The sequence below is a fragment of the Macrobrachium nipponense genome, chromosome 26, assembly GCF_015104395.2.
Source record: "Macrobrachium nipponense isolate FS-2020 chromosome 26, ASM1510439v2, whole genome shotgun sequence".
Classification (NCBI taxonomy): Eukaryota; Metazoa; Arthropoda; class Malacostraca; order Decapoda; family Palaemonidae; genus Macrobrachium; species Macrobrachium nipponense.
The window spans coordinates 29,428,707-29,444,123 of NC_087215.1; the positions used below are offsets into that span (position 1 = coordinate 29,428,707).

At 37.0% G+C, this 15,417-nt stretch overlaps 1 protein-coding gene across 1 annotated transcript in view; it reads left to right on the forward strand.

The window, feature by feature from the left end:
• The window catches only part of LOC135200115 (regulating synaptic membrane exocytosis protein 2-like), a 259,188-nt gene that overhangs the window by 178,192 nt on the left and 65,579 nt on the right, over window positions 1-15,417 (forward strand). The window contains 1 exon segment of the mRNA XM_064228455.1: window positions 14,900-15,199. Within this exon segment, the coding sequence (XP_064084525.1) occupies window positions 14,900-15,199 (300 nt within the window).

Genomic DNA, 15,417 nt, shown 5'->3' on the forward strand with positions numbered 1-15,417 from the left:
AAAAACTCTCGTTATGAGAGGGCATCCCACAACCCTCTGGTACCAAAAGGCTTCTCGAAACCCTCTGACAGCCGAGGGTATTGCAAAGGACTCTGACATCAGAAGGTGTCCCAAAACCCTTTGATATTAATGAAAGGACATTCGGGGACTTCTTTGAATGAGAGAGTACCCAGGGGCTCTGTGGCGTTTAGAGGATCTCCTTGAGCACTCTGACCTCAAAAGGCAATTATGATCTGGGGCAAAGTGGCAAATTCGACGTACGTCCGGGAGGGGGTAGTTCTGGGCGTTGGTATAATCGTCCGCGGGTGGGGACACCCAAATTTTATGAATGGAAGAACGGACATGGATTATCTGAGATCCTTCGTCCGTTAAGTATATGGAAAGCTTTTTTTTTTTTTTATCATTTTTTTTCTTTATTATTGCATGAAATCATGTAGGAAAGGAGATCCCGTTTTCCTGATGCAGCAAATCGTTTAGCTATAGCTCAATGGCTATGAAGTATGACGTCATCGAGGTGTGGAGGCGGAAAGTATGACGTCACGGGATGGGTAATAGTTAAGCGTGACGTCATCAAAAGCAAATGATCGAGAATGTTCGTTTCTTTCCTTCTTTCTCTCTTATGTTTAATCTTGGCCTTTTTTTTATTCAGAGTCACATTTATTTTATGTGGTATATTTCTTTTATTAGTTACTCTGTCTTCTCGTCCCTCAATGTGTTTGTTTGTTTTCTGGGCATCTCGTTTGAATTGGTAGCCTTCTTTTGTTATGTTTTCCGTTATTTTTTCGTTATCCATCTCCTTTTTATCACATCACTTTTCTTTATTCTTTCTATTTTCTTTCTCATCTCTTATTTTGAGTTAGATTTCAATTTTTAATTCTCTTACTCTTTTCTGTTTTTATGTTTGATTTTATTTTTCATTTCTCTGTTCTCTTTTCTTTCCTTATTTAATTTTCGCTATTCCATTTTTATTCTTTTTCTTCTCTGGAAAATCATATGTATTTTTCCTACTGTCTCGTTATTTTTTTTTTCATTGTTACCAATTTTTTACTTACCTTTTCATTTTTTCTTTTACATTTTATTTTCTTTTCCCGTCTCTTTCAAATTTCATTCCTTATTTTCTACTCTCATGTCCCACTTCTGTTTTTCTTAAGTTTTCGCTTATTTGCAATCGTCCTTTCTTATTATGATTTGTAAACTTGTTAACTTTGTGAACTTTGCTTTTTGTCAACTTTATTTTTTTTACAAAAAATTGGCTAGGTCTAATGCCTTGAAAAATAGAAAAGTCGATAGAGTGAAGAATTCTGTCCAGTTAATATTATTTTTTTATGATTAGGACGATTATTTCATTTTATTGTTATTTTATTCTATCCTGGTTCGACTCGGGAAAGAGATTTTTTATTTTATTTTACTAAAGTGTTTTTTTGTATTTCATGCTGTGTAGAAACTGCCTCGGGATTATGTACAGAGACTTAGGTACAAATATCTACAAGTTTCAAATCATATGTATATATATATATGTATGGATATGTATATGTAGTATATATATATGTATATATATATTATATATATATATCTAGAGAGAGAATACATATATAGAGAGCGATATATATATATATACATATATCTATCTATTATATATATATATATAATATATATATATATAATATAGATATATATATATACCATATATATATATATATATATATATATCTAGGGTATGGAGGTATTTACATACATATATATGATGACTGATCATCTACAAGTTTCATATATATATATATATATAATATATATATATATATATATATAATATATATGTATATGTATATGTATATGCATATGTATATGTATATATATTGACATATATATATATATATATATATAATTATATATATATAAATATATATATGATGAAATGCAAGTGAAATCTTCTTCGTTGGAGACGTTCTCCTTTCACAGGGTGGGCAAAAGTATTACCTTTTCTTGTCCTATTGTTATATGTACTTAACAATCTTCGGAACACTTCAGTGTAGGGAGGGTCTCACAGAAACATCCATGCAGGAAGTCGCTGAGTTCCAGGTTTACCTCGTATATACATTCATTTTTTAACAATTATTCCCAGTCATCCTTTATACTCTCACCCATAGTCTATTCTTGGGGAAACTCCACTTCACTGAAAAAACTGCCATAAGGTGTCTGTCTCCTCCAGTCAGTGTCGTATATTTTGGTGCTGGCGATCGATCCTTCAGGATGATCCTGCCTCTACGGATATGAAAGCAGACACGCCTCTCATAGTACATTCGCATCAACCGTGCATCTGATGTCTAGGACAGTCCCTTACGACGCTCCTGGTTGGGTGTTGATAAGCCAATCACAGGGCTGGAAACTCTCAGTCTCTCGAGAGAGTTCACATAGGCAGGATGTATGTTTCACCTCTTATGAGGGATACTTTTGAAAAGCGTATCCCTCAGGAGAGGCGGAACATACATCCTGACTGTGTGAACTGTCTCGAGAGACTGAGAGTTTCCAGCCCTGTGATTGGCTTATCGACAGCCAATCAGGAGCGTCGAAAGAGACTGGCTTAGACATCAGATGCACGGGTGATGTGAATCTGCTATAGTAGTTCTTGCTCCCAGGTGTGTATCCACTAACAAGAGGCCTGGGATGGAATGGTCTTTGCCTCCAGACAAAGTCTCTTCCTCTTCAGTTTCTGTTGAAACCCGTTCTGATCCTCAGTGTTGCGCCAGAAACTCTTTAACACGTAATTGAGTGGCATTGCTGAAAGAAACGAGCAAGGCCTGAATTTAGGATAAAAAAAGAGGGTTTTGTTTTCTTATAGTGCAAATATTTAGCGCTGCTAAGAACTATTAAAAACTCCGTTTTATTTGTGTACAGTGTGAAATGGCCCAGATATTTTTTCTATTCCAACTTCTAGCCTAATATGATTAGGAAACTTTGCAAAGGAAAGTAGAACAAAACGAATAGGTACACAAGCGAGGTTTTCCTAAGCTTCTCTGCTTCCTCCTAGATCTCATCTGCTGAGGAGCTAGGTCCTGCTGCTTGCTGTATTCGTCTCTCCAGTTTTTCAACCTGATACCGTCTTTTTCAAGATTTTAGCCAAGCCTAAATTCAGTGGCCTATATCTTCAGATGATGTTGTGAGCCTTGCAGAGGTTTTCATAGTTTTCACAGTTTTCACTGGATTTGAATAGAGCATTTTACGTCACAATATAGTTACCAGGTTATTATAGGCTTCTGATTATAAACTTGTCTGCGCAATTAACTACGATTTAGCGCCTGCTGTGTCTATTTTTTCTCTTATTTAAGCACACACCTGCAAAGTTTCAGCTGAGACAGAACAGCAAGCTATCGCCATCATCTCTCTCTCTCTCTCTCTCTCTCTCTCTCTCTCTCTCTCTCTCTCTCTCTCTCTCGTTGGAGTGAGTTCTTCCTTGCTTCGTAAAGAACTTAATCTTGCATCAAGCCAGGCTACCAAGATAGTACCTGCAGCTGTCCGTTCCGTGTATGGGAGAATAGACATCACTTCCCCTCTGACATTTGGCCCTCAGTTGGAGTCCCGCTGTGGTTATCTTGAGCGATAATAGCACGAGATTGTACTCTATTTTCTGTGTGTGTGTGTGTGTGTGGGGGGGGGGGGGGGGGATGTTATCAAAGTTTTGAGGTATGTGGTTGTGAGCTAAACTGAAGGCCTTGGTCACATAAACTTTTCCCGAGACTCCCTTACACCTGACTCTCCTGCCTTTTCACTTGATGCGCGTTTGATTTCTTCCTGCAGCTCCGGGTTTCCTCCAATTTATTATCCATGGGTCATCCTACCGGTCCTGTGTAGGTCTATTACTCAAATCTCCATCCAATTCAGCTACTTATTGACTCTTATTTTCTCTCTGAATTCGGCACTAGCTGAAGCTTCCAAGGTTTTGTTTAATTAACGTTTTCTTAAAAGTCTAATACCTGACAATTTTCATGGATCTTAAGATTATAAATTCTGCATGATAATAATCAACCAATGATCATCTATCGTAGATCTGTTTATTTAGGGGTAGGACTTGAGGAACCATTTGCCACTGGTCTTCATATTTCCATGGCTTACGACAGTCCAACCATAGCATGGTTTTTACACTGTCGTCTGCATGTCTGTTCTCTGAACTTTTTGTTGCTGTCGATGCCCAAGGGGGATATCTGTTCACCCCTAAATCTGATCGCTTCCACCAGCTCTTTGATCCCATCCTCATACAAGCATGTATGGGGATGATTCTACCCTCTCTCAGTTCTTTTCTGCTCATTCTTAGTCCCTCTCTGAAACTGCGTCATCTCCGACAGTCTTTGTCTGACACTTTCAGGGGAGATCTGAATTGAACTGGGCAGCCGAAACCTTTTGAGTTCCGTCTCTGAGAGAAGTGCCCTTCTTATCTGTGTCGCAACTGCAGATGCCGAGATGAATCACTTGCGAGTAGGAATTCAGTCTTCATAGTGATGATGCTTGAGATTTTGAAGTGGGTATCAGTGCGCCTTATAACCTGTATCTCTGCCCTGACTAATAGTTAGCAGTTAGTCGTGATTGACGACTGTTAATTGATGCTTCCAACCCTCCTCTTTGCAAATCAAATTTACAACCACTTTGACCTCACTTTTCCACAAACTTGAGATATTTCTCTCAATAAAAACAAAACAACCCAGTTGAACCACTATTTCATTTCGTTATATCTTCATTAAAAAAAAATTAGTGAAACGTATTTCTTTGGATGAAATTTATCCTTCAGGCAAATAAATCTGTAAGAAAACGACAGTTAAATCGTTTGCCTAGGTGTGACAAGAATTGTGAAGAATTATGACGGGGATGGAGAAGTACGAGCAATCAAAAATTCCTTCAGGACATCAGTCGTACCACAACCCTGTAAGTTCAGTTATCAGCAACATTTTTAAATGTTTTGAATTACTTCTGCATTTGCCAGTTAACGGGGTTCTAAACATTATGAATCTTTCAATTACCCATGCATTTGCCAGTTAACGGGGTTCTAAACAGTATGAATCTTTGAATTACACGTGCATTTGCCAGTTAACGGTGCTCTAAACATAATGAATCTTTGAATTACCCGTGCATTTGCCAGTTAACAGGGTTCTAAACATTATGAATCTTTGAATTACCCGTGCATTTGCCAGTTAAAGGGGTTCTAAACATTATGAATCTTTGAATTACCCGTGCATTTGACAGTTAACGGAACTCTAAACATTATAAATCTTTGAATTACCCGTGCATTTGCCAGTTAACAGGGTTCTAAACATTATGAATCTTTGAATTATCCAGGCATTTGCCAGTTAAAGGGGTTCTAAACATTATGAATCTATGAATTACCCGTGTATTAGCCAGTTAACGGGGTTCTAAACATTATGAATCTTTGAATTACACGTGCATTTGCCAGTTAACTGGGTTCTAAACAGTATGAATCTTTGAATTACCCGTGCATTTGCCAGATAACGGGGTTCTAAACATTATGAATCTTTGAAATACCCGTGCATTTGCCAGTCAACGGGGTTCTAAACATTATGAATCTTTGAATTACCCGTGCATTTACCAGTCAACGGGGTTCTAAACATTATGAATCGTTGAATTACCCGTGCATTTGCCAGTCAACGGGGTTCTAAACATTATGAAACTTTGAATTACCCGTGCATTTGCCAGTCAACGGGGTTCTAAACATTATGAATCTTTGAATTACCCGTGCATTTGCCAGTCAACGGGGTTCTAAACATTATGAATCTTTGAATTACCCGTGCATTTACCAGTCAACGGGTTCTAAACATTATGAATCGTTGAATTACCCGTGCATTTGACAGTTAATAGGGTTACAAACATTATGAATCTTTGAATTACCCGTGCATTTGCCAGTTAATAGGGTTACAAACATTATGAATCTTTGAATTACCCGTGCATTTGCCAGTTAATAGGGTTCCAAACATTTTGAACCTTTGAATTACCCATGCATTTGCCAGTTAATAAGGTTACAAACATTATGAATCTTTGAATTACCCGTACATTTGCCAGATAACGGGGTTCTAAACATTATGAATCTTTGAATTACCCGTGCATTTGCCAGACAACGGGGTTTTAAACATTATTAATCTTTGAATTACCCGTGCATTTGCCAGTCAACAGGGTTCTAAACATTATGAATCTTTGAATTACCCGTGCATTTGCCAGTTAATAGGGTTCTAAACATTATGAATCTTTGAATTACCCGTGCATTTGCCAGTCAACGGGGTTCTAAACATTATGAATCTTTGAATTACCCGTGCATTTGCCAGTTAATAGGGTTCTAAACATTATGAATCTTTGAATTACCCGTGCATTTGCCAGTCAACGGGATTCTAAAAATTATGAATCTTTGAATTAGCCGTGCATTTGTCAGTTAACGGGGTTCTAAACATTATGAATATTTGAATTACCCGTGCATTTGCCAGTCAATGGGGTTCTAAACATTATGTATCTCTGAATTACCCGTGCATTTGCCAGTCAAGGGTTCTAAAAATTATGAATCTTTGAATTACCCGTGCATTTGCCAGTTAATAGGGTTCTAAACATTATGAATCTTTGAATTACCCGTGCATTTGCCAGTCAACGGGGTTCGAAACATTATGAATCCTTGAATTAGCCGTGCATTTGTCAGTTAACGGGGTTCTAAACATTATGAATCTTTGAATTACCCGTGCATTTGCCAGTCAATGGGGTTCTAAACATTATGTATCTCTGAATTACCCGTGCATTTGCCAGTCAAGGGTTCTAAACATTATGAATCTTTGAATTACCCGTGCATTTGCCAGTTAATAGGGTTACAAACATTATGAATCTTTGAATTACCCGTGCATTTGCAAGTTAATAGGGTTACAAACATTATGAATCTTTGAATTACCCGTGCATTTGCCAGTTAATAGGGTTACAAACATTTTGAACCTTTGAATTACCCGTGCATTTGCTAGTTAATAGGGTTACAAACATTATGAATCTTTGAATTACCCGTGCATTTGCCAGTTAATAGGGTTCCAAACATTATGAATCTTTGAATTACCCGTGCATTTGCCAGTTAATAGGGTTCCAAACATTTTGAACCTTTGAATTACCCGTGCATTTGCCAGTTAATAGGGTTACAAACATTATGAATTTTTGAATTACCCCGTGCATTTGCCAATTAATAGGGTTACAAACATTATGAATCTAAACATTATTAATCTTTGAATTACCCGTGCATTTGCCAGTTAATAGGGTTAAAAACATTATGAATCTTTGAATTACCCGTGCATTTGCCAGTTAATAGGGTTACAAACATTATGAATCTTTGAATTACCCGTGTATTTGCCAGCTGATAGGGTTACAAACATTATGAATCTTTGAATTACCCGTGCATTTGCCAGTTAATAGGGTTCCAAACATTTTGAACCTTTGAATTACCCGTGCATTTGCCAATTAATAGGGTTCCAAACATTATAAATCTTTGAATTACGTGCATTTGCCAGTTAATAGGGTTACAAACATTATGAATCTTTGAATTACCCGTGCATTTGCCAGATAACGGGGTTCTAAACATTATGAATCTTTGAATTACCCGTGCATTTGCCATATAAGAGGGTTTTAAACATTTTGAACCTTTGAATTACCCGTGCATTTGCCAGTTAATAGGGTTCCAAACATTATGAATCTTTGAATTACCCGTGCATTTGCCAGTTAATAGGGTTCCAAACATTATGAATCTTTGAATTACCCGTGCATTTGCCAGATAACGGGTTTCTAAACATTACGAATCTTTGAATTACCCGTGCATTTGCCGGATAACGGGTTTCTAAACATTATGAATCTTTGAATTACCCGTGCATTTGCCAGTTAATAGGGTTCCAATCATTATGAACCTTTGAATTACCCGTGCATTTGCCAGTTAATAGGGTTCCAAACATTATGAATCTTTGAATTGCCCGTGCATTTGCCAGATAACGGGGTTCCAAACATTTTGAACCTTTGAATTACCCGTGCATTTGCCAGTTAATAGGGTTCCAAACATTATGAATCTTTGAATTACCCGTGCATTTTGACCGAATACGGGGTCCAAACATTTTGAACCTTTGAATTACCCGTGCATTTGCCAGTTAATAGGGTTCCAAACATTATGAATCTTTGAATTGCCCGTGCATTTGCCAGATAACGGGGTTCCAAACATTTTAAACCTTTGAATTACATGTGCATTTGCCAGATAACGGGGTTCTATTCATTATGAATCTTTGAATTACCCGTGCATTTGCCAGTTAACGGGGTTCTAAACATTATCAATCTTTGAATTACACGTACATTTGCCAGTTAACGGTGTTCTAAACATTATGAATCTTTGAATTACCCGTGCATTTGCTAGTTAACGTGGTTCTAAACATTATGAATCTTTGAATTACATGTGCATTTGCCAGTTATTGGGGTTCTAAACATTATGAATCTTTGAATTACGTGTGCATTTGCCAGTTAACGTGGTTCTAAACATTATAAATCTTTGAATTACACGTGCATTTGCCAGTTAACGGTGTTCTAAACATTATGAATCTTTGAATTACTTGTGCATTTGCCAGTTAATGGGGTTCTAAACATTATGAATCTTTGAATTACTTGTGCATTTGCCAGTTAATGGGGTTCTAAACATTATGAATCTTTGAATTACTTGTGCATTTGCCCGTTAACGGGGTTCTAAACATTATGAATCTTTGAATTACTTGTGCATTTGCCAGTTAATGGGGTTCTAAACATTATGAATCTTTGAATTACCCGTGCATTTGCCAATTAATAGGGATCCAAACATTATGAATCTCTGAATTACCCGTGCATTTGCCAGTTAACGGGGTTCTAAACATTATGAATCTTTGACATTTACCCGTGAATTTGCCCCAGTTAACCGGGGTTCTTAAACCATTATGAGAATCTTTGAATTATACACCGTTGGCATTCGCAATTAATAGTGATTTCCAAACATATGAATCTTCCCTGAATTACCCGTTTGCAATTGCTCAGGGGTTTACGGGGGGGTTCTTAAACATTATGAATCCTTTGGAATTTACCCGTGCATTTGCCAGTTAAACGGGGTTCTAAACATTATGGAATCGTTTGAATACCGATTGTTTGCAATTTGGCCAGGGTTTAACGGGTTGTAAACCATTATGAATATTTGAATTACCCGGCATTTGTTAAACAGTCCACCCGTGTTTCATTTCGGGGTTCTATTATGAATCTTTGAATTCGTCATTTGCCAGTTAACGGGGTTGTAAACATTATTTGAATTCTCTTGATTAACCCGGGGTGGTGCATTTGCCAGTTAACGGGGTTGTAAACATTATGAATCGTTGAATTACCCGTGCATTTGCCAGTTAATAGGGTTCTAAACATTATGAATCTTTGAATTACCCGTGCATTTGCCATATAACGGGTTCTAAACATTATGAATCTTTGAATTAGCCGTGCATTTGCCAGACAACGGCGTTTTAAACATTATGAATCTTTGAATTAGCCGTGCATTTGCCAGTTAACCGGGTTCTAAACATTATGAATATTTGAATTAGCCGTGCATTTGCCAGTTAACGGGGTTCTAAACATTATGAATATTTTAATTACCCGTGCATTTGCCAGTTAACGGGGTTCTAAACATTATGAATCTTTGAATTAGCCGTGCATTTGCCAGATAACAGGGTTCTAAACATTATGAATCTTTGAATTACCCGTGCATTTGCCAGTTAACGGGGTTCTAAACATTTTGAATCTTTGAATTAGCCGTGCATTTGTCAGTTAACGGGGTTCTAAACATTATGAATCTTTGAATTAGCCGTGCATTTGCCAGTTAACGGGGTTCTAAACATTATGAATCTTTGAATTAGCCGAGCATTTGTCAGTTAACGGGGTTCTAAACATTATGAATATTTGAATTACCCGTGCATTTGCCAGTTAACGGGGTTCTAAACATTATGAATCTTTGAATTACCCGTGCATTTGCCAGTTAACAGGGTTCTAAACATTATGAATCTTTAAATTACATGTGCATTTGTCAGTTAACAGGGTTCTAAACATTATGAATCTTTGAATTATCCGTGCATGTGCCAGTTAACGGGGTTCTAAATATTATGAATATTTGAATTATCCGTGCATTTGCCAGTTAATGGGGTTCTAAACATTATGAATCTTTGAATTACCTGTGCATGCCAGTTAACGGGGTTCTAAATATTATGAATCTTTGAATTACACGTGCATTTGCCAGTTAATGGGGTTCTAAACATTTTGAATCTTTGAATTACCCATGCATTTGCCAGTTAACGGGGTTCTAAACATTATTAATATTTTAATTACCCGTGCATTTGCCTGTTAACGGGGTTCTAAACATTATGAATCTTTGAATTACCCGTGCATTTGCCAGATAACGGGGTTCTAAACATTATGAATCTTTGAATTACCCGTGCATTTGCCAGATAACGGGGTTCTAAACATTATGAATCTCTGAATTACCCGTGCATTTGCCAGATAACGGGGTTTTAAGCATTATGAATCTCTGAATTACCCGTGCATTTGCCAGATAACGGGGTTCTAAACATTATGAATCTCTGAATTATCCGTGCATTTGCCAGATAACGGGTTTCTAAACATTATGAATCTTTGAATTACCCGTGCATTTGCCAGTTAATGGGGTTCTAAACATTATGAATCTCTGAACTACCCGTGCATTTGCCAGATCACGGGGTTCTAAACATTATGAATCTTTGAATTACACGTGCATTTCCCAGATAACGGGGTTCTAAACATTATGAATTTCTGAATTACCCGTGCATTTGCCAGATAACGGGTTTCTAAACATTATGAATCTTTGAATTACCCGTGCATTTGCCAGTTAATGGGTTTCTAAACATTATGAATCTCTGAAACTACCCGTGCATTTGCCAGATCATGGGGTTCTAAACAGTATGCAATCTTTGAATTAATTAAAAAACCCGAGACCTAACCATAGAACCATTCTTACTTTACCAAAAACACACCCCGTAGCCATGTATTGAACAGAAACGGTTTTCCTAAAATTCTTTAATTCTAAAACCTTTTGAATCTTTGGGGAAATTAAATTAACCCCTAACCTTACAACCAGCATTTTGCATTTAGCCAATAACGGGTTTTGGAAACAAACATTTATGAATCTTGTTTGAAGTTACCCCGTTGCAATTTTTTGCCAGTTTATACAACGGGTTTCTAAAGCATTATGGAATCTTTTAATTAGAATTAAACCCATTCCGGAGCATTTGCAGAATTTTTAACGGAAACGTGGTTCAAAAAACCATTAATGCATCTTTTGACCAAACCCGTTTAAACTTAACGCCGTGGGCATTTTGCCATATAAAACATGTTTCTTAAACTTAGAATTCTTTGAATTAAACTTTTACTCCTCCCTGCCTTTTGCCAGATTTCAAACGGGTTTTTATTTAATAAAAAAAAAACCTTATGAATCTTTGGAATTCACCTTACCACCCGTTTGTGCAAATTTTTGGCCAGAGGATAACGGGTTCTAAACATTATTAATCTTTGGAATCAACCCCCGAATGTTTGCAATTTGTTTTTCACAATACACACAAACCCCGTTGCCATTTTGCCAGATAAACGGGGTTTCTTTTTTTTTTTTTTTTTTAAAATTCTAAAAAAGACGGGGTTTCTTAAAACTCTTTTTGGAATCTTTTGAATTTAACCCCGTTGCAATTTGCCAGATTCAACGGGGTTTCTAAACATTATGAAATCTTTGAATTACATGTGCCATTTGTTTGAAAAATATGTGTGCATGTTTGCCACAGGATAAAGTGGGCTTCTATTCTAAAACATTATTTGGAATCTTGTTTGACATTAACCCAGTTTGGCATTTTTTTTTGCCAATAAAACTTTTTGAATTATAACCCGGTTTAGGGGTAAGCATTTTTTTTTTAAAATCATTGCCATAATAAGAAAGAAAAACGAAAAAAAAACGGTTTGTTCTTTCTTTCTATTTCCTTTTCCATAAACATTAAATTGAATCTTCTTCTTTGCAAAATTTAAATTACTAACCCGTTGCAATTTTCAAGATAATACAATAAAAAACCGAACGGTTTTTTTTAAATTTTTTTAATTTAATTATTTATTTTAAAAAACATTATGGGAAATCATTTTGGAAAATTACCCTGTTGCATATTAACCCTGTGCATTGTTAATTATTGAAATCTAAGAATTCTTTGAATTAACAAATTTAAAACCAACCTGTGGCATGATTAAACCCTGTGCATTTGCCAAGTTTAAATAAAGAAAAAAAAAAAAAAAAAAAAACAAAAAGTTAAGAAAAAAAAAAAAAAAAAACGGTGTTCTGGGGTTTTCTAATTTCTAAACATTATAATCTTTGTAATTTGAACCCGTGGCAAATTTTGCCAGATAAAGACGGGGTTCAAAACACATTAAGAAATCTTTGAATTAAAAAAAATTTAAGAGCCAAAATTAAACCGTTTGCCCGTTGCATAATTTGCCAGGATAAACAAGAGGTTTCTGGTTTCTTTTAAACAAACATTAATGAATCTTTGAATTCTTTCGCATTACTAACTTACCTCGTTATTGCATTTTTTTTTATATTGCCAGGATTAAACTGGTTTTTTGGGATTATATTTATTTTAAAAAAAAATTTATTTAATTTAATTTTTAAAATCATTATTGAGAATCTTTGAATTACTCGTGCATTTGCCAGATTAAACGGTTTTTAAACCATTATGAAATCTTTGAATTAACCGTGCATTTGCCAGGATAACAGGTTTCTTAAACATTATGAATCTTTGAATTATCTCCCGTGGCATATTGCCAGATAAACGGGTTTTTTAAACATTATGAAATCTTTGAATTATCCCGTGCAATTTTGCCAGAAAGATAGACGGGTTCGGAAATCATTAATAATCCTTTTATGAATCACCCGTGCATTTTGCAGATAACGGGGTTCTAACAAACAATTTTTGAATCTTTGAAAATAAACCCGTGCATTTTGCTCCAGATAACAGGGGTTCTACAAAGCATTATGAATCTTTGGAATTACATGTGCATTTGCCAAGTATAACGGGGTTTCTTAAACATTTGAAATCTTGAATTACCCGTGCAAATTTGCAGATTTAACAGGGTCTAAACATTAATTGAATCCTTTGAATACCCATGGCATTTTGCAGATAAATGGGGTTTCTAACATTATGGAATTTCTTTTGAAATTAAAACAATGTGCATTTGCCAGATAACCGGGTTCTAAACATTATTTGATTAATTGTTACCCGTGCATTTGCCAGATAACTAGGGTTCTTACAAACATTATGGAATCTTTTGAAAACCCAAGGGCCATTTGCCATTGCCGATAAACGGGGTCTTTAAACATTATGAATCTTTGAATTGCCCGTGCATTTGCCAGATAACGGGGTTCTAAACATTATGAATCTTTGAATTACCCGTGCATTTGCCAGATAACAGGGTTCTAAACATTATGAATCTTTGAATTACCCGTGCATTTGCCGGATAACAGGGTTCTAAACATTATGAATCTTTGAATTACCCGTGCATTTGCCAGATAACGGGGTTCTAAACATTATGAATCTTTGAATTACCCGTGCATTTGCCAGATAACAGGGTTCTAAACATTATGAATCTTTGATTTACCTGTGCCTTTGTCAGTTAACGGGGTTCTAAACATTATGAACCTTTTGATTACACGTGTATTTGCCAGTTAATAGGTTTCCAAACATTATGAATCTTTGAATTATCCGTGCATTTGCCAGTTAATAATGTTCCAAACATTATTAAACTTTGAATTACCCTTGCATTTGCTTGTTAATAAGGTTCCAAACATTATGAATCTTTGAATTACTTGTGCATTTGCCAGTTAACGGGGTTCCAAAAACTATGAAGCTGGGACCGGCAGAGAATGTTTCTACCTGCTGCGGCTCGGCAATGTTGTAAATGGTCCATCGGTGTTATTATTAAAAGCACCCAACTGTGTCAATATCTGTCACCGCTGTCAGGTTCATTTTTTCTATTATTTTGACTTCCATTATTGTTTCAGTTTTTTGCTTTTGTTTTCTTTTTTGGGGGACTGGGTGGGTATCTAAAAGGCCTATGGTTTTAAAATTCACTTCATTAGCATTGGTAAATGAGATCAATCTGGGGATAAGGTTCATCAGGACACAAGAATAACCCATAAGTGTTTAGGTGTTCACCTCAATAGTAATGAGTAAGGAAGTAGAAGACTCAGAATGTGTTTTGAAATTTTTCATTGATCATTAGTAGGAACAAAGTGCCATTTTGTTCACTCTCAACGACAGAAAAGGTTTAGCAGTGGCCACAACTAAGGTTAAATCATGCTGAGAGACAGATATCATTCCATGTCCACTGATATGAATGCGACTGACTCTGTTTGTTCCATCAGGGATTTATGTGGTGTTCTTGGTATTTGCTTTGGGAAAGCGAAATAGAGCAGGTTTACATGAGAGGCTGGTATGTGACTTTATTACTGATTGACTGAATCTGGTGTAACCCTTTGGCAATAACGTTTAACAAGAGTCGATTCGAACATGAGCCAATGAGCCCTTGAGATCCTTCTGTTACCCTTCCTGCAATCCTTCAATCCTTCGATAACCACCTTATCCCTCCCTTCCATTCCTCCCTTTCCTCCTCCTCCTCCTCCTCCTCCTCTCCTCCACCTCCACCTCCTCCTCTTCTTCCCTTTTTGCAGCCCTGCCCTCATCAGAGAAACCTTACAGAAGAAAATCTATGCTTGGTCCTTTGTAGTAGTAATGTGTAGTAGATAGGGTAGATGTAGAAGTAGTAATGTAGTAATGGGTTGCAGCCCGCCTCCTGAGGAACGCCAGATGGCCTTGGGATCAGGAGGCCTCGACCGCCGCTCTAGGAGAGATGCCAGCTCCCCTCCCGGTCGTCGAAGGCCTGCCATAGGACGGGAGGACATGAGAGGAAGGGAGGAACTGAGGTACAGAGGGGGCACGGACCTGAGTCTTCCAGCCATCAGGACCCGGAGCCAGTCAGCGGCACCAACAGACTCCCCTTCTCTCCATGTCTCCAGATCACGGAGCAAGTCACCGCGTCGCCAGCCCGAGCCGGCTAGCCGATCCCTCTCCCCACCTGAAGCAAGGTAATCATCACACTACACCCTCCTCCCCCTTGACAGGTTGTCAAAGTTAAAAGATGATCTTCCGCAGGTAAACACCAACTGCTATTTCATAGTAGTAGTACTGTATTTTGTAGGTATTGTGTTTTGCATACAGCTCTTCACTAGGCTTCATTCTCCCCCAATTTCCTGTAAAGGCTAGATGATATTTCCATTTAGTAGTTCAGTTCCTCTTTGTCATG